The 18,586-nt window shown below is 37.4% G+C and overlaps 1 protein-coding gene across 3 annotated transcripts in view; it reads right to left on the bottom strand.

Moving 5' to 3' along the window:
* Window positions 1-356: 356 nt before the first annotated feature.
* The window catches only part of stk3 (serine/threonine kinase 3 (STE20 homolog, yeast)), a 425,887-nt gene continuing 407,657 nt past the window's right edge, over window positions 357-18,586 (bottom strand). The window contains exons 11-12 of one of the 3 annotated variants that reach the window (XR_005630645.1): window positions 2,755-3,432; window positions 912-995 (exon numbers count right to left, since the gene is read on the bottom strand). Coding sequence is in view for 2 of the 3 variants with exons in the window: in XM_039736186.1 (XP_039592120.1) it covers window positions 3,274-3,432 (159 nt within the window). In the remaining variant the exon portion in view is untranslated. Of the gene's footprint in view, window positions 3,433-18,586 lie in introns of all 3 variants that reach the window. The other 2 variants (XM_039736187.1, XM_039736186.1) reach the window with 2 other exon arrangements.

Here is an 18,586-nt window from a genome sequence, read left to right as displayed (position 1 = left end):
AGGAAAAGGGCATAAGGACCTTAATTATATTCTCCTCTCTTATAATGGGAGGGCATAAACATGAACTCATTACCTAAAAGAAAAAGAACAGAAAGAATCAAAACTAATTATAAAATGCCAGACCTTCGTATAGATGAAGAGAGCATCACCATCATGTTGAGGAATTCTCTGCTGCTGTCAAATCCTTCTTAGGTCTCTGTTTGCTAAACTTTACTGCCATGTCGACTAGCAGCTGAATCTTGAATTCAATGTACTTTTCCTCAAATTAAAATGAAGCCCATAAACAAGGCGTCACAGTCTAAAATGAGGTAAACAATGTGAAAATTGCACAAAATATATAGACATTTTGGAAGCAATGCAGTTCAACAGCACACAATTCTTTAATGGGTTCTGTAGCCAAAATACATATCATAAAATAAAGTGGGATTTCCAGTATGGTGGTACATTTGCATTGGAGCCGTTTTTATTTACCTTTTTACAAAATATATATCAGATTATAATATGCACATTGATAGTGCAAAGTTCTGCTTATTCCTGTAACTACACAGAAAGCATTGTATGGAAATAAATTTGTAACACAATAAAAAAAGAGCATAGAGAAAAAATAATAATAATAATAATAGTAGTAGTAATGCACTGAAGTGGTTCAACATTGCCCACAGCCAATTACATCTATTTCACTTAGCATGATACATTTAGTAAGGGTTTCCTCTACAGACAAGAGAACACAAAACACTCCAAATATGGCAAGCCAGAATGCCTAAATAAAATATATTAATTTTCAAATCTGCAATCAAGGAAAACACACTCTTTAAATATAGTATGCACATTTCTGGCATTCACAAAACACACACACGCAGACAGATAAGTAGGCACAGGGTCCTCCATAAGGCGAGGAGACACAGGTGCTCCAAAGGCCGAGTCCACATACTGCCATCCACATTGATGGAGAAGACAAATCTTCTTTCAGGAAAATTGAGCAATGAAGTGAGGTGCTGTTTGATAAAAAAAAAAAAATCAGGCGGTAATGGAACATTAAGGGTGATTAAAAAAAATAGCATAAAATGACACCTGTCTCCTCATGACGATTATTAAGCACAATAATTCAAAGAGACAATTGTCTTTTCCTAGGGTTAAGCAGTATTTTAAGCTAAATAAACAGCATTTGTATAAATGAGCACATTTCACTAGCAAGTCCTGCAGTGTCCTAAAAATGACATCATGTTAAAAATGTGGAGTTATAGCAGGCTCAATTAAAAACAGAGCTCAAAGCCAGTTCTGTTCCTTTTATTTCTTCAATCCTTCTAAATCTTAAATCCTCCAATTCCCTTTCACTGTTTTCATTCAATTTCTATAGGCCTTTAGTACAAGAAATCATTCTCAATGGTAGGTGAAAAGGCTGCCATTTATATTATTTGTGTGCAAACTAGAACAATTTTTTTCAAAGCACTATAGTGATACCGCATGAAGGTCTTATTATCCAATTTAGAAGCCATTGCCTGTGAAAGTCAGCGATGTGCTACAAACACCACCTCTCAGTACACAGTTTTATCAAAACATGGGCAGACAGAAGCCTTTCACGGGCACAGAGGCAGCAATGACATTGAGAAGACGTGCTTTGCCTGTATACTTAGTCCACTGCTGCATATCCCCTTGACAGAATTTTTTCACTCTAGTGGCTTGGACTACAACAACTGGCATCCAATTAAATCTCATTCCAACGCTGGCCTAATGAGGAAGATATCATCACAGCCAGGAAAAATCTATAGAAGGCTCTAACATGGGAACTTCAAATCAATTTGTTGCATAACATGAACTTATTAAATGTGGTTTCTTGATGTGAGCAGAGGCAGTAATTAGCCAACATTAGAAAATTTCCTTAAGTGTATTTGGTTGCTTTTATTTGAGCCTATTCAGGATCTCCTAGTATAACATAATGAAAAAATAGTACAGATGATGGAAGCATTCTTGTTAATTTAATCTGCTAGCTGAATGAGCCATACCACACCAGACAATAATATAATTGAGCAGAATCTGGGACTGGAGAATTTTGCAATTATCCATTGATCAACATGATCAATGCCTTGAAAAAGCAAAGCATGGCTTCTGGTGTCTACTGCTTATTTAAGAAAATAGCAACACTCAGAAAATAAGACAAGCTTAAATCCTATTATAAATATGGCAATGAAAAAAGGAAAACTGACAAATAATTGTAATGATAACTCTTCTTTTTTTTTGATTTCTATAACCCTTTAGTAAGTGACAAGTTTCAAAAACACATGCAGAAAAATTGCCAGCTTATCTTACAGTGGGAATACTACTCTAAAATTCAGACTGAAGCTCAACTTTACACTAAATGGCTGATTAGTGCTTATCAGCCAAGTGGGAAGGAACAGGAGTGGGAAGTGCAACAATAATTAAATGAATTTGGTTAAAACCCTGAGCTTTCAAAAGGTACACAACACCACAGAGAGAAACGTCACAGGCATTGAAAATGCAAAGCCATGCAGAGCAATCATGTTCTGTTCATCCAGTCAGCCTGGAAGTTGCAAAGAAAAACACCATTACAGTACGTTTAATAAGTGAAATGACATCAGTGACAGAAATTCAGAAAATGTCAGTAAGTTTACTTCTGGTATATAATAGCAACCAGAAGTAAAGATCACAAACAAAAAATATATATAAAAAAATCACTAATCTAAATATGTTATCATTAGTCTTGAGGAATAGATTAAGTCATATAAGAAAAGTTACCAAAACGACTGTGTTTAATGACAATATGAATTGGTCCCAGTATTGTGCCCACTAAATCACTGGATCACAAGGCCTTCATTTGCTCTTAGTCCACATGTTCATATTTGTGTTGCAGTTGAGCACTACTATGCTCAGTTTATCAGGCATCCATGAATATGTGGGTGCCATAGTGCCAACAAGTCCATAAAAATAAACAGTACATATCAAGGAACAAAGATTCTTCTTTTTTCTGATGCCAAAGTAAATTGTAACAGAATTCCACAACAGTTAATCTTTGGTTTACACTTGCGTGCATCCCTTGGACTCCCATAATTCTTCGGCATTCTTCTAATTGTATCCAGTGAGAGATGCTAAAAACAAGTAATAAAAGAAAAGAATGCCCAAAGATACAATGATGCACAAATCTTCATTTAAATACAATTTAAACAAATCTGACAATGTCCACAGAGAATTAACTCTAGGAGCCCTTGCTGTTACTGAATGCTCTGGCTTTTGCATTCTTCTTCTTCTTCTTACAATTTAAAAATTCTGCTGCCTGCGTTTCTTAGCATCCATGGCATCCAAAATTGGCTGCCTCTTTGCAGTGTACCGCTGGCGCAGTTCTTCAATCTCCCGCTCCATCATTGGGTCCAGGGCACTGAGTCTCATCTGCAGTTCCTCAAAACTCAGATTTTTCAGCTGGCAAGGAAGAGAAAACAATTTTAATGAATAATCTGGTAGGTAAGCATTTATTTTGGTTTAAGACAGTCTAATGTTGGTGCCAACACACTGGCTTTGCCCTTTTCCCTAGAATTCACAGTGTTGATTTTGTTAATCAGTCTTTATTTCTCAGAGACATGTGCATCAGGCTAGTTGACAATTTTATACTGGCACAGTAGGATAAAGATACACTGTCACAGGCTTGTTGCCACACCCAAAGGAAAAAGGTCCAACTTCCCATGATTCTGAATTAGATGGATGGATGGATACATGGATGAATGAATAAACAAAGGAATACACACATCTGACAGTTAATTCATAACATAATGTAGTGTACTATAGGTCCCTAGATCTTTACAAGATTCACCTTAGAACACTGCTATGTAAATTTTAAATGATTAGTGATGATTGATTTTTTCTGGTGTCATAGATATCAAATCCAACACTAATAGCGATATTTTTTATTTCCCATTGTTTTATTTCAGTAGTTTGTGCATATTAAACTTAGTTAGTTTACAAACAAAATGATGACTTAAATCAGTAGTCCCCAACCTTTTTGACACCAAGGAACGCTTTACTAGAAGCAAATTTTTCTATTATTCGTAATAGAAATTATACAGCTTACCATAATGCAGAATCTGTGAGAGCCCTGAGCTTGTTTTCCTGCAGCCAGATGATCCCATCTGGGGACAATGGAAGACTGACACGCGAAGTGTGTTGCTTATGTTCAGTCTACTCCATAATCTCATTTTGGTTGCTGTCACTGCAGAAAACGCTGCCTCACAAAGATAGGATGTTGGAAATGGAAGCAGCTGTAATAGCTTCTTTCGTGTTATTTTAATCTTCTCCTGCCTACAAGTTATGCTGACGAGAATTTTTCTCAGCATTTCAATGCGATAATACACGTTCATCGTGCGAATGATGCCCAAATCCAATGGCTGAAGCATTGCCGTGCAATTGGTTGGGAGGAATTCAACGCAAACATTATCTAAATGCGGAAGCATGTTGTGGGCAGCATAATTATCAATCAGAAGCTGAATCATCCTTTTCTTCTTCTTCATATTGTGAGGGTTCTGAACTCTTTTGGGATCCCCCCCACCCAACGGTAACAACACGCTGAAGTGCGTCCTGAAGCGCTATTGCCGCGTCTATGTGAGATTGTTTGACCGGGTCCCAGGAGAGTTTAAAAACCTCATATTTTCTTGAATGAGTGCCGCATTAATAGCAATGTTTCTTGAACGAGCATCACTGAACCACATAAAAATGGCTTTTTCGGCGTCTTCAAATGCAGCAGTTCGCATACGTTTGCAACCCGAGATTTTTCTGCTTTTTTGCATATAACAAAGACATATGCATTGCATTTGTCATTTCAACAGATTGCACATCACAAACATTAACACTGTTATCGTTTTTTCGTGTCTGCCATTTCTATAGGAGAGTGACAATGAGTTAAATTTCAATGGATGTTTTCCAAATGTTGATGAGCAATAAGCAAAGGGTATCACTGAAAACCACAGAAAACAAAAACAACAAAAAAAACAGCACAAGGAAAGTTCGAAGAAAGAACATTTTTTACAATGTTTCTGTTTGGGGATCATTGTGCAAATGTGCACAACTGAGCTGTGACCACAGAACTAACTGCTCTGTGGATGATTTATTCAAGCATTTCAAGGTCACTTCGTTGTAATGAAGGTATCTGCTGGTGAATGTACTTCGTAGTAACGAGATTTCTATAGACTCGTGTTATATGGGGAAGCTGTCAGAAACATAAAAATACTTTGTTGTAATACTCTCTCACCTTGGCATCTCTCCTCTCTCTGCGCCGCTACAAAGCCCGGCCCATCTAGCGTTCTGAAAAGTGTCCTCAGCGAAGGGGGCAGCCTTTTTTCTGTAGCCCTTCAGTGAGTGAGTCTCCATTGCCGGCAGTTCTCTCGCAGCCCGGTAGTGGGCTGCGGACCGGGGGTTGGGGACCCCTGACTTAAATGATCAAAGTCTAGTTACATTTTTGACTTTAAGTTAGATATAGAAACTCTCTTTCTCTCTCCCTCTCTTTTATTACTATTTGTTTTAAAGGGGAACATGATGTATTGCTCTGTAAATATCAGACAAATATTTTTATTCAGCATGTTTCAACTGAATATTCAACCAAGCTCAAATAAAAGCTTAGCTGACAAAAGAAGAGCAGACTGTGGTGTTGACAATGTGGGTTTTGCCCCCTTAGTTTTAAGGTGCCCTTAAGATGACTAATTGAACTCACGCATTATAGCTTTTGACCTTATTCAAATCAAACAGAACAAGTATTACAAATGGTTATTTTGTAGTTGCCAGCATTCACAATAAGAAATTACCACAAAATAAGACATTCTATTCAGCGATCTACAGTGTTTAGTGAGCAGTTATGCATCTGTGCTGTGCAGTTTGTGTGTCATCACATTGGTCTACCATGTTGGAAATATTTTCGATCTCCTAAGATACCCCAAGAATTAAATCTCAATCACCCAAGTATTAAATCTCAAGCAGGGCGTAACTGGCAAGTAGATGAGGGATATTAGAAGGAAAGTGACACAGTATGTGAGTGTGATGGAAGATTTTGGAATGGTAGAACACAGTATCTTCGCCTCAGGCAAATACATAATATATTAAAAATGTAAAAAGGAGGCAAACAAGACTCTGATATCAACAGCTCTCACAGCTGGTGAAAGAGTTAAAATAAATTTAGCGGATTCAACAATACTGGACCTCTGGTACCAGGAACAGCTCCTGGCACCCTACAGTGGAGAGTCCAGAAAATGGATGGTTAAAGCAATAAGTATAATTTATTTTAATTAAAAGTACAAGAAGCAATGAATTGTATATTCATTCTAACAAGCTGATTTAAATCTTTTATGAATTGCCTAAGGCTAAGAGTGGATTAGAATACAGAGTACTTACTAAATCAGAAAAAGGCTTTTTACTTACTCTGAAGCCTGTGTTACAATCTAAAGTGGCAGTATATCTGAAACAGATTTTCTAAAAGAATCCATTAATATAGAAAATATAATATCAATTGCACACATTTATAAATTTTATAGATTAGATATTTGAAGAAGGGCAAATGTCAAATTTAAAAAAATTATCCACATTATTTAATTATCTGTAATATGCATATTATAATTCAAATTAAAATATACACTCAATGGCTGCTTTATTGGGTAAACTGCAAACCCAAGATTTCATGTCGTCCCAAAGTTTATCTATTGGAATTGCATATGCAGACTGCGCAGGTCATTGGAACAAACTGAAGTCATAATTATGTTTGTGGAACCAACTTGAGATGATGTGTGCTTTGTGAAAGGGTGTATTATCTAGCTTAAAGTATCAGGAAAAGCCTCCTTTAATCAGCTGACTCTACCTATCCATTTAATATGGTTAGTTTAACACTAAGGGCGGCACGGTGGCGCAGTGGTAGCGCTGCTGCCTCGCAGTTAGGGGACCCGGGTTCGCTTCCCGGGTCCTCCCTGCATGGAGTTTGCATGTTCTCCCCGTGTCTGCGTGGGTTTCCTCCGGCGCTCCGGTTTCCTCCCACAATCCAAAGACATGCAGGTTAGGTGGATTGGTGATTCTAAATTGGCCCTAGTGTGTGCTTGGTGTGTGGGTGTGTTTGTGTGTGTCCTGCGGTGGGTTGGCACCCTGCCCAGGATTGGTTCCTGCCTTGTGCCCTGTGTTGGCTGGGATTGGCTCCAGCAGACCCCCGTGACCCTGTGTTCGGATTCAGCGGGTTAGAAGATGGATGGATGGTTGGATGGTTTAACACTAGAATTACCAGAGCCTACGAAAAAACTCATAATTCCGTCCCACCTTAAACTGCTTCTTAAATCCCTTCACACCTCTCCGCCAGCGTCCTTTGTCTTCTAAATGTGCTGATAAAGAGAAGCTAGAAGCAGCCGGCTATTCCATCTCCCCACCAATTTAGAACGTGCACGAACTTCTCCCAGCTCATGCCTTGATTGAGTATCTGGGAGTGAAGTGGAGTTTTAAATTCACACCCGATCTGACGCTGTTCGTTTTCAAATTAGTGCGATTATATTTTAACATGTATTGTCTCTTATGTATGCATTGTGGTACACTGCAGAGCTATAGCGCGTCTTTAGTGAAAACAGCCGTGTCAGATGGGGTTGTATGGATTGATTTTGAACGCGACTGAGAGAATGAAAAGTGAATTAAAAAAAAAAAAAGCTAACCTTTACAAGGATCATAAATTGCACCGGCTGTTAGACTGAAATCAAATGTATGTTTTTATTCTAAAACAGTAAGACTAAGAGCAGTTTACTTCTCAAAATTGAGTGGCGCAGGATCGAACTCGTGACCTTTTGATTGCCAAGCGGGAAGTGATTCTATTGAACCACGGAGACAGTTACAATAAACTGCTGTCAATGTCGCATGCTAAGGCGGCTTTTTGTTTCTGCAGTTATATTTTTGAATAAAAGCGCAATTGTGTTATTCTTGTAAAAATGTTTCTTTGCTATTTGGACTTCAGGCTTCATACATTATATAGTTTATGCCTACATTTTGTCATATACTACTAGAATATAAAAAAACGTTTCTGATTTAACAATGTGTTGACACGGATTACTGTAGAAATGGAACAGACATGAAATGCGTGTGTTCCAAATAACGATCTATTATTTCCACTCTAAAACTCCACTTCACTCCCAGATACTCAATCAAGGCATGAGCTGGGAGAAGTTCGTGCACATTCTAAATTGGTGGGGGGATGGAATAGCCGGCTGCTCCTAGCTTCTCTTTATCAGCACATTTAGAAGACCAAGGGCGCTGGCGGAGAGGTGTGAAGGGATTTAAGAAGCGATTTAAGGTGGGACGGAATTACGAGTTTTTTCGTAGGCTCTGGTAATTCTAGTGTTAAGCAGGAAGCAGTTACTTTTTCACATGGTGCCATATGGTATTGGATAACTTTGTTTATTTAATACATTACATAAGGACAGCAGGTGCAATTTACATTATAGTAGTTTTAGTTGAACCCCTGAAAAATCATCTGTGTCAAAAATTTGCAATAAGAAAATCAGAAATGGGGCAACTACTTTTTCATGGCAAATATGAATACTCTGCCCAGCTTTGTAACTGATGTAAATATTTGGTTATTTTATTTCTCTCTTACTTTCCCCAAAGTGCCTGTCAGTTTAGTCCACTCATCAACTATGGTTATTCTTTTCATTTAGTTTATTCTTTTCATATTTTTAAAAATCAGGCTGTTGCATGACCTCCATAATCCTGAACAGACTTCCCCAAGATAAAACATTTCTGAAACAACTATCAGAGAGAACTTTGTACTGTTATCTTACAGACAATAACATCTTCAATTCCAGTCCTTCCTGCCTGGGACTGGTTCACTTGTAATGATTACTCCCATTTTTCCACTCTCTCAGCCTTCATGAATTCAATGTCTATCATTATGTGGAACTTTTGTTTTAAGCCACCTTGACCTCGGCCTGGACAAACCATTTCTCTTCTGGCAAAGGAAAAATCTGAGTTGCATGCATCCAGTGATCCACCAATTCTGTCAGTTTAACTGTTGTCACACTGTCTTCCATACTGCTAAGAGGTTTTATAGGGCCTGAAAGAATCCGCATGATCCATCTGACACAGGCTATAGGATTTCAATTACCTGGAATATGGCATATTGGTCAAATTGACTTTTTAAAGGAGCTGGCTATGCTTGAGTGACCTTATTTCAGCAACATAATTAAGTAAATTACAAACTACTATATGTATATGGATTCTGGTCTCTCACTAAGATGGCCCTTAGGGAGAATAAACATCTAAAGTTCATATATTTATAATTTAGATTAAACTCTACCATCGAACTTCTGTCATCTCATGGTTTAAATTTTGTTGACATAAGAAATATTATTTAAAAAACAAAAACAAACAACTAAATCTGCACCATGGTGCAAAGCTGTGATGGTTCCTCCTAATGAAAAATCAATTGCTATTGCCACTGTCACCGGTGAAGCATTGAATACTATTCTTTTGTCTACTTTATGCATTACATTCTCACAGGAAACGGCAACAAAGATGTTTACCACAAAAATGATATGACAAAGTGGAAAAAATAATGAAAAGAGTTTTTCAAGTAAGCCAAGTACTTGCCTTAAGACACTTTACCCTGGAAATTAATGAAAACGTGATGTAATCTTGTTAAAACAGTGCTGGCTTAGGCTCCCTCTAATAAAAACATATATGCAACTGGCAGGGTTTCATGCAAAAACATGTTAGGCCACTCGCCTAAAGTGGACTGCATTACCTGCAACCCCAAACCCCAACATTGTCTATACCGTCAAATGCCAAATGTGTCAAGCATTTTCACATGAACATTTTGCAGACTGTTGTACAATATAACATGCTTTTTTATGAAGAGGATTATACCTCAAAAGAAAAAATAATCAAACTGTTTCTCACTCATTGACAGGAAATAAATAAATCACTATAAATTTAATTTAGATATGTGCCCCTAAATCACAACACCTTTGAATCATTAGATAACTGACATTTAAAGACAAAAAATCCTTGACTGATGTTTAGTAATTCCATCTTTTCAGGAGCAAAAGTACTAACAATTGACCAAAGTAAATAGATTTTACCAATTATCTTCTGCAACTGTGTATGGACAGAAAAAGAAGAACTGAACTTGAAAGACAGCACTGAACACCATGTATGATTTACATTTTAAAGGTTCAGTATTCCTAGAAAATATACTAGAAAGACTGAAGTAATGGAGTGGTTGGCACCCTGCCTCACACCTCTAAGAGACTGACTTTGAATCCTAAGCCTGGTCACTATCTATATAAAGTTTACATGTTCTCCCCATGTCTGTGAAAGAGTTTCTCTGGGTAGCTTGGTTTTCATTTCATGTCACAAAGAATAATCTATACAGCTAATTCTTAACTCTAAACTGGCCTCATTTGGGTGAGTGTGGTTAGATGCACAAGTATTGCCATGTGCTGGTTCCTGTTTAATACCTGATACCATTGGATAGCCTCTAAGTAAACCTGAAAATAAGTCCAATAAATGGGCTGATGAGAATAAATAAAATATGAAACCAAAAAGAATATAGCATTTATTGGTGAAACAAAGAAAATGTCATTAACCCAACATATATGATAGTTATTACTTCTTTGCCCTATACTCAGTTAAAAATTCTATATATGAAATTCTAGTTCTGTAACAGCCACATCGCATATGTGGAAATATGCTGTTACGTCTGTCGAACTTCATAAGCATCAGCTTGCTGCATAAGGACGTCACATCTGTGGAGAAAAACTTTGCAGGTGTCAAATTTGACAGTTATGGCACAAGTTATGCCTCTCTGATGCCTGTCTGCTGACACTGTCTTGACACAGCATGCATATGCTATCCAAGAATGTGCCATCCTGACCTGCAACTCTGTATGAAAATGACAATGAAATCAGATTAAGCAACTGCTGTGATCTCGGTCAGCAATTGCATCCTTTATCCTCCCTCACCATTTCTGCATTGTTTCATTCTCAGCTAAACAGATTGTCTCTGTGTGATGGTAGGTCCTACTCAAGACACTGGGCAATGCACACATGATAGTGAGGATGAGTTTGAACATGGAGACAGGACATCACCAAACTGTCAGAGAATGAACCTATGATGCTGCTCTATAACACAACTGTCACATTTTGACAATTGTGGGCTCTAAGGCTTAATTTCCACTAAATTTTCTGTATTCATTCTTCAATTATGCATCTACTTTAAGTGGAAATCTCTGTGAAAGATCATGACAGGTGATTTCCACTGCACACATACAGTATAAACAGGCCACATTGTCAGAGTATCCTCTGCAACTCCCATAATTATTTTTTGCTAAGTTTTATAGAGGTTTCTTCCTCTCCCAATTTCATTCCAGGCTAAGGAGCAATCTTTTCACTGTGACATTAAAAAAAGACTTTGTTTTATGTTATTCCACCTAACTATATTGTTTTATACCTACTTTATTTATCAACAGATTTTCTGTACAGTCTTCATTTACTGCTCTCATTGTATTCATGTATTGTTTGATTGCTGTAAATTGTAAAATTGTTAATTGCTTTGAAAGATACTTATTGTTGTCAAAGCTTTTAGTGTTGAAGAGCTGATTTAGTCACTACATTTTCTTTTTGGAGCATCATTGTTTCTTTTCTACTTTACCAGCTGACAATTAAAATAAGATTCAAATTAAAATCTACTCAACATTAGCTAACATGGTGGTGGTCTTCATCATAAAGTAGCAATGTTGAACAGAATTTATATTTAGAATAAAAAATGTGGACAACGTTTAGGACTGATGGTGACTGATTCAATCTGGGAAAAACTCTGCAATTTGTTTCTTTCACTACAGTTTAATGCATTGTATTATAAAGGTTTGACACAGGAATGATACGTGTAGTGTAGTGCGTGGACTTTAAGCTACAATACTGCAGAATTAATCTCCACCTCTGACTGTGCTCTAACTGAACTCAACAGAAATAAATTCTGAAGAAATAAATATACTGTAGATGTGGCAACAGCTGAAAGTATGAACCTATACATTAAAGATACTCTGAATTTGCAAAAGATGTTCCATAAATAAAATGTATTACAATCAATGGTAAAATGAGTGCTTGAACAAGTCATCACCAGTAAGAATTTGCTTCTAGTTAAAAAAATAGTATTTAGACCAATGCCACAGCAGTGCTTCAGAATCACATTTGCCGATAAATTTTTACTTAAAATACATTATAATAGAATATAAGTCACAGAAAATATCTCATTTTAATATAACATAAAGGAGGCCAAATTTGGGATTAATTTCTGGAAAATATAAGATGAAGATTGGATTATCTTTTTTTACAGAAGCACCAAATAACCAGAGCAGTGACTTCAGTGATATTGGTAGAGGGTGACCTAAGAGTCTTATTGATTATAGGGGCGATACATAATGGCAAATACCACGTAGAACAAAAATAACATGATATGATGCTGCCTGTGTGGAGTTTGCACATTCTATCCATGTCTGTGTAGATATCTGTGTATTCTGTTATTCCTCCCACGGCCTTGTGAATGTGTTAAACTGGTGAATCTAAATATGTTCAAGGTTGGCCCTGCTTTGCAAATTGATCATGATGGGATAGGCCCTGAATTGAATTAAGTAGATTTGAGAAATAACAACCAAATAATAAACAACTCAAAAAACAAAGATCGACTGAATAGCTTTTTTTGAAGAGATTACGCAACAGAAATGTTAACCATCCATTTTAGCCAATTACTGAAAAGCAGTTGCTAATAAAAAATAGCAATGTAAAACAATGCTGATTAGTGGCAAAACACATAAATGCAGAAATTTCTCTTGCCAGAAATCATTTTCCCACAACCCCTTTCTTTCTAAATGTAATTGACACTGAGCAAACCTCCAATGTACAACTAAGAAAATATTTCTCTTATATTAGCAGACTGTTGGGTTTTGCCTCAGATGTGTATGTGATGATATGTGCTGAAACTGAACATGCTAGCTGAGCAGAACAATCTCTTCCAACACTACTGAACTGCATGGCTACCATAGCAACAGATAACCCATAACCATTTAAACTTGTAACAACTTCACTTCTAGTACAGAATTGACAGAATAGGTTAATTTGCTGCTTGCCTGGGGGAGGGAATCTTTGAAACAAGGTACAATTAATGTTCCTCCACAATCTGTATTAATAAAGTCGTGTGAATCATAACTGCTAAGAAGCTTAATGTAGAACATTTCTTTAAACATGAAACACATTATGTGCTTCTGAAGCAAATCTGGAAGACATGCCTATGTTCAAGTTGGCCTACACTTCTAACATATGGCAAGCTGTGCAATACTTTTTTGACTCATTATAATTACTACAGCAATTTTGAAGCTTTGTACAGCTGGTTCATCTGTGACCATCACAGACAAATCACCAGTTCTGTCAGAGCTCTTGACAGTTTTATATGTACTTATAGACTAGAGAAGGAGAAACTGACCTGAGGTACCTACAAATATTTTCTGAACAGATTATCATTCTGGTTACCTCATGTTTTATTTAAACAATAGCTGTGTATCCACTCTCTATACCTTGTGTTAGGTTGCTTATTGCTCTAGATCAGTGTTTCTCAGCCTTTTTGGTGTCAAAACCAACTTTTTTCCAATTTAAGTGTTTTTGTGACCCACCATATTCTCCCCCTTAGTGAACAGAGCGAGATCATCAGAGTGGGTTTTCCCTTAGTGAATCAACCACGATCACAGCTACTCACAATGTAGTGGTTTAGAAACACTGTTCTAGATGGTCACAGAAAATGGTTTAGTGGCTCAATTAACCTTATGAGCCTCAATGCGTCACTGGTGATAAACCAATGAGCTTTAGGTATAGGTATCAAGGATGATACACCAATGAACTGTAGGTATCATAAGTGATACAGCAATAAGCTGCAGGTTATACATTTGTGACACCTTTTTTTAAGCCTTATTACATTTGTTGTAGACATGATAAAGATGCTTCAGTTTCTTTATAAAAGTAGAAAAATGTAGGTTTTTGATGCCATGTGAACAAATAAGTACACCTTATAAAATGTTTTTTCTTTGATAACATGTCTACATATCAAGATTTGATCTTCATTTAAGCAGTATATACACAAACGTGATATAATGCAACAAACATGCCACATTTACATTTTGTAGTCTACTGTATAATTTAAGTAAATAAAATGCAAATTTTGCATGTGGAGAAAGTAACTACATCCCAACATTTATCACTACCTCGAATACCTACAATCAGAAACACCACATTAAGTGCAAATGACTCGAAGATCATTAGAAAGAATCATGGAAGGCCGTGTCTTACTTAAACCTCAGACATTTAGTTCGGTTTGCAGTGTATTGTGCAAGTGTGTGTTATCGCCATGCCTAAATAGAGTTCTTTGAGGCCTGCAGAAAGTAGGTTATAGATGCCTATGAGTCTGGGAAGAAATTAAAAAAAAAAATCTTCAAACCACTACTTCACTGTTCACAGATCATTTACAAGTGGAGGAGGAAAATTCTCCTGCAAGGAAAGAACATTAGGGCAAGACTAAAGTTTGCCCATCAATACCTTCGTAAAGACAAGTGGCCTCATGTATAATGGAATTCACACTAAAACATGGTTGTACAGAAAAAAGTGAAATTGTGCGTATGCACAAAAAAATTCAGTGCAATCGTGCGCAAGTCAACTTCCACTCCATAAATCCCAGTCAATGTGAAATGTAACACATGTGCACACACCTGCTGTCCCACCCTGACTCCTCCCACAAGTTCGCCTATTGTAATATGCAAATCAATATAAATATCACCTTCCATTCAGTGTTTGGTTAAAAGACAATGGCAAATGCATGTGAAAAAAAGAAATTCAGCGAATGCAAAGTGGAGGCAAGGAGAAACATGCTATTTATTGGCTTAAGCAGTGGTATAAGCAAAAAAAGCATGGTGGAGACATTCGAAAGTTCAAGTTCAGAAAGTCGCAAAGTGCCTGAAATAAAAAAATAAGTGGTCAGATATTACAGTCAACATGAAAAGGTGAGTCTCAGCCCAAAGTTTGTTTATTCTGTTTCTGAAAGTATTAAAAAATCTGCCCCCGTGCGATGTTGCTGCTGTGCCTGGGTGCATACACACCTCTGCCTCGGAAACCAATGGGTGACCATTTGGCTGTGTGCAGACAGACACTGTAGAGAGATACTTTATTAATCCCCAATGGGAAAATCACACTGCAAAATGCAATAGTGAATGCTGCAAGAGATGTGGCCAATGAACTAAGGAAAGTAAGGGCTATACTATGTGATATTGACCAAAAAGTAAATGCATTGGTTAAAAAAATAAATGTTGCATCTTATTACCTGTTTCTTCTAATTACATTCAAACAAAGCTGTAATGCTGTCGTATTTGACTTATCATTTGGTGGGTCAAGTTCAGGTTCATTATACAGTGCCTCTTCAGGTACAGGCAAGCCATGATTGTGTGCCACATTATATACAGTTAGGTCCATAAATATTTGGACAGAGACAACTTTTTCTAATTTTGGTTCTCTACATTACCACAATGAATTTTAAATGAAACAACTCAGATGCAGTTGAAGTGCAGACTTCCAGCTTTAATTCAGTGGGTTGAACAAAAAGATTGCATAAAAATGTGAGGCAACTAAAGCATTTTTTAAACACAATCCCTTTATTTCAGAGGTTCAAAAGTAATTGGACAAATTAAATAACTGGAAATAAAATGTTCATTTCTAAAACTTGTTTGAAAACCCTTTGCTGGCAATGACAGCCTGAAGTCTTTAACTCATGGACTTTACTAGATGCTGGGTTTCCTCCTTTTTAATGCTCTGCCAGGCCTTTACTGCAGTGGCTTTCAGTTGCTGTTTGTTTGTGGGCCTTTCTGTCCGAAGTTTACTCTTCAACAAGTGAAATGCATACTCAATTGGGTTAAGATCAGGTGACTGACTTGGCCATTCAAGAATTTTCCACTTCTTTGCTTTAATAAACTCCTGGGTTGCTTTGGCTATATGTTTTGGTTCATTGTCGATTTGTATCATGAAACGCCGCGAAATCAATTTGACTGTATTTAGCTGGATTTGAGCAGACAGTATGTCTCTGAACACCTCAGAATTCATTCGGTTGCTTCTGTCCTGTGTCACATCATCAATAAACACTAGTGTCCCAGTGCCCCTGGCAGCCATGCATGCCCAAGCCATCACACTGCCTCCACCGTGTTTTACAGATGATGTGGTGTGCGTTGGATAATGAGCTGTTCCACGCCTCCTCTATACTTTTTTCTTGCCATCATTCTGGTAGAGGTTGATCTTGGTTTCATCTGTCCAAAGTATGTTTTTCCAGAACTGTGCTGGCTTTTTTAGATGTTCTTTAGCAAAGTCCAATCTAGCCTTTCTATTCTTGAGGCTTACAAATGGCTTGCACCTTGCAGTGCACCCTCTGTATTTACTTTCATGCAGTCTTCTCTTTATGGTAGACTTGGATATCGATCGCCACCCCTGGAGAGTGTTGTTCACTTGGTTGGCTGTTGTGAAGGGGTTTCGCGTCACCATGGAAATGATTCTGCGATCATCCACCGCTGTTGTCTTCAGTGGATGTCCAGGTGTTTTTGCGTTGCTGAGTTCACCAGTGTTTGCTTTCTTTCGCAGGATGTAGATTTTGCCACTCGTAATATTGTAGCAATTTCTCGGATGGGTTTTTTCTGTTTTCACAGCTTAAGGATGGCTTCTTTCACCTGCATGGAAAGCTCCTTTGACCGCATGTTGTCTTCACAGAAAATCTTCCACATGCAAGCACCACACATCAAATCAATTCCAGGCCTTTTATCTGCTTAATTGATAATGACATAATGACAGACTTGCCCACACCTGCCCATGAAATAGCCTTTGAGTCAATTGTCCAATTACTTTTGAACCCCTGAAATGAAGGGATTGTGTTAAAAAAAATGCTTTACTTGCTTCACATTTTTATGCAATCTTTCTGTTCAACCCACTGAATTAAAGCTAAAAATCTGCACTTCAACTGCATCGGAGTTGTTTCATTTAAAATTCATTGTGGTAATGAACAGAACCAAAATTAGAAAAAATTTTGTCTCTGTCCAAATATTTATGGACTTAACCGTATGTAGCACGCTACATGCTTGCACAATGCGACACACATTATGTGCTCTATATACAGTAGCAGCAAATTAATATAGTAAAAATGCTTTATATTTACATAAGCAAATTCATTTTTTGAAGGTGCCTTTATAATGCAGCATCAATGCCGAGAGCCACAACAGATTGATTCTCTGTTCTTTATCCTTTAAAGGACTAATTGGAAAAAGCACCTGCAACTGTGCGGAGTTGATGTTTTTTATAGGCATTCCTGCAATAGATGTAGTCAGCTCATTCTTTTGGTGATTCATCCCTGGCTGATGTAACTTGTCCCTCGCCACTGCAATAGTAATGTGTGTGCAGTTGACCACTCCAATTACATTTGGAAAACCAGATGTTGCTTTGAATTGCTCTTTGATGTTTCACAGTTCAACAACAGTGTAAGGTAATCGTATATAACTGAAAGACAAGCGGATAATACCATGTTATACAGCTGGCAAGATGTGACTCAGTAATGACTAAGAAATACCCAATCAGTCAGCAAGTTCATATTGAAAAGCTCTTGTGGGTAAAAACCCAAGAGTAAATGGAACCTGCAAAGGAGCAGGTAGAGCACAATTCCTCAAAGTCTACCTTTATAAAGCCGGCGCCAGTTCAGCACACAGCTCCAAGAGGATAGCTCTTGGAAATAGATAAACAACTTAGAAGCCAGTCATCATCATTTATAAATATGCACTCTCTTCTAATTCTTCCATTTGCGATGTCTTCTAACAATGCTGAAACAGACATGGTAGTTGGAATAGTTTGGCCATTCTGTGCACCATTACATTGTTACAAAATTATTAAAATCAAGACAAATAAATTTGTAAATGATATACAATTAATTTTGGCATAATTGAAAAAATACCCGCATCATAAATGTGAATCTAAAAAAGAAAAGCAGACCACCGAAACAGTAGCATTGCTTTGATGCTGGGTGCAGCCAGTTTGCAAAATTTAGTAAAACTTATGCACGCAAGGTGGGAGGCAGCAGTGAAAATGTGTGTGGCTTTACACCAAGTTTAGCTTTTATACATCTCCAGGCGACCATGGCAACGGGGGCAGAGAACATATTTGGGCATATACACCATTTATACATGAGGCCCCAGGACCTCTGGAACAACATGCTCTGGACAGATGAGGCACAGATAAGGGTTATTTGGCCACAGTATTAGAATACATTTTTATCAAAAACCAAAGACAGCAATTCACCAGAAGAACCCATTGCCAGCGATAATGCACAATTATAAAATCCATTATGAGTTCTTCATTGTACCACAGACTACTTGAGGACAACATGAGAAGATTAAAACTCAACCGAAAGTAGACCTTTTGCTACTTGATAATGACCCCCAACCTCAACATACCGGTAAATCCACAAGGAATGGACGAAAAGAAAGAAATGGAGGGTTCTGGAAAGACCAAGTCAA

This window comes from Polypterus senegalus, chromosome 15, assembly GCF_016835505.1.
Source record: "Polypterus senegalus isolate Bchr_013 chromosome 15, ASM1683550v1, whole genome shotgun sequence".
NCBI classification, from domain to species: domain Eukaryota; kingdom Metazoa; phylum Chordata; class Cladistia; order Polypteriformes; family Polypteridae; genus Polypterus; species Polypterus senegalus.
The sequence above is the reverse complement of the archived record's forward strand: the minus strand, read 5'-3'. Positions and strand labels throughout refer to the sequence as shown.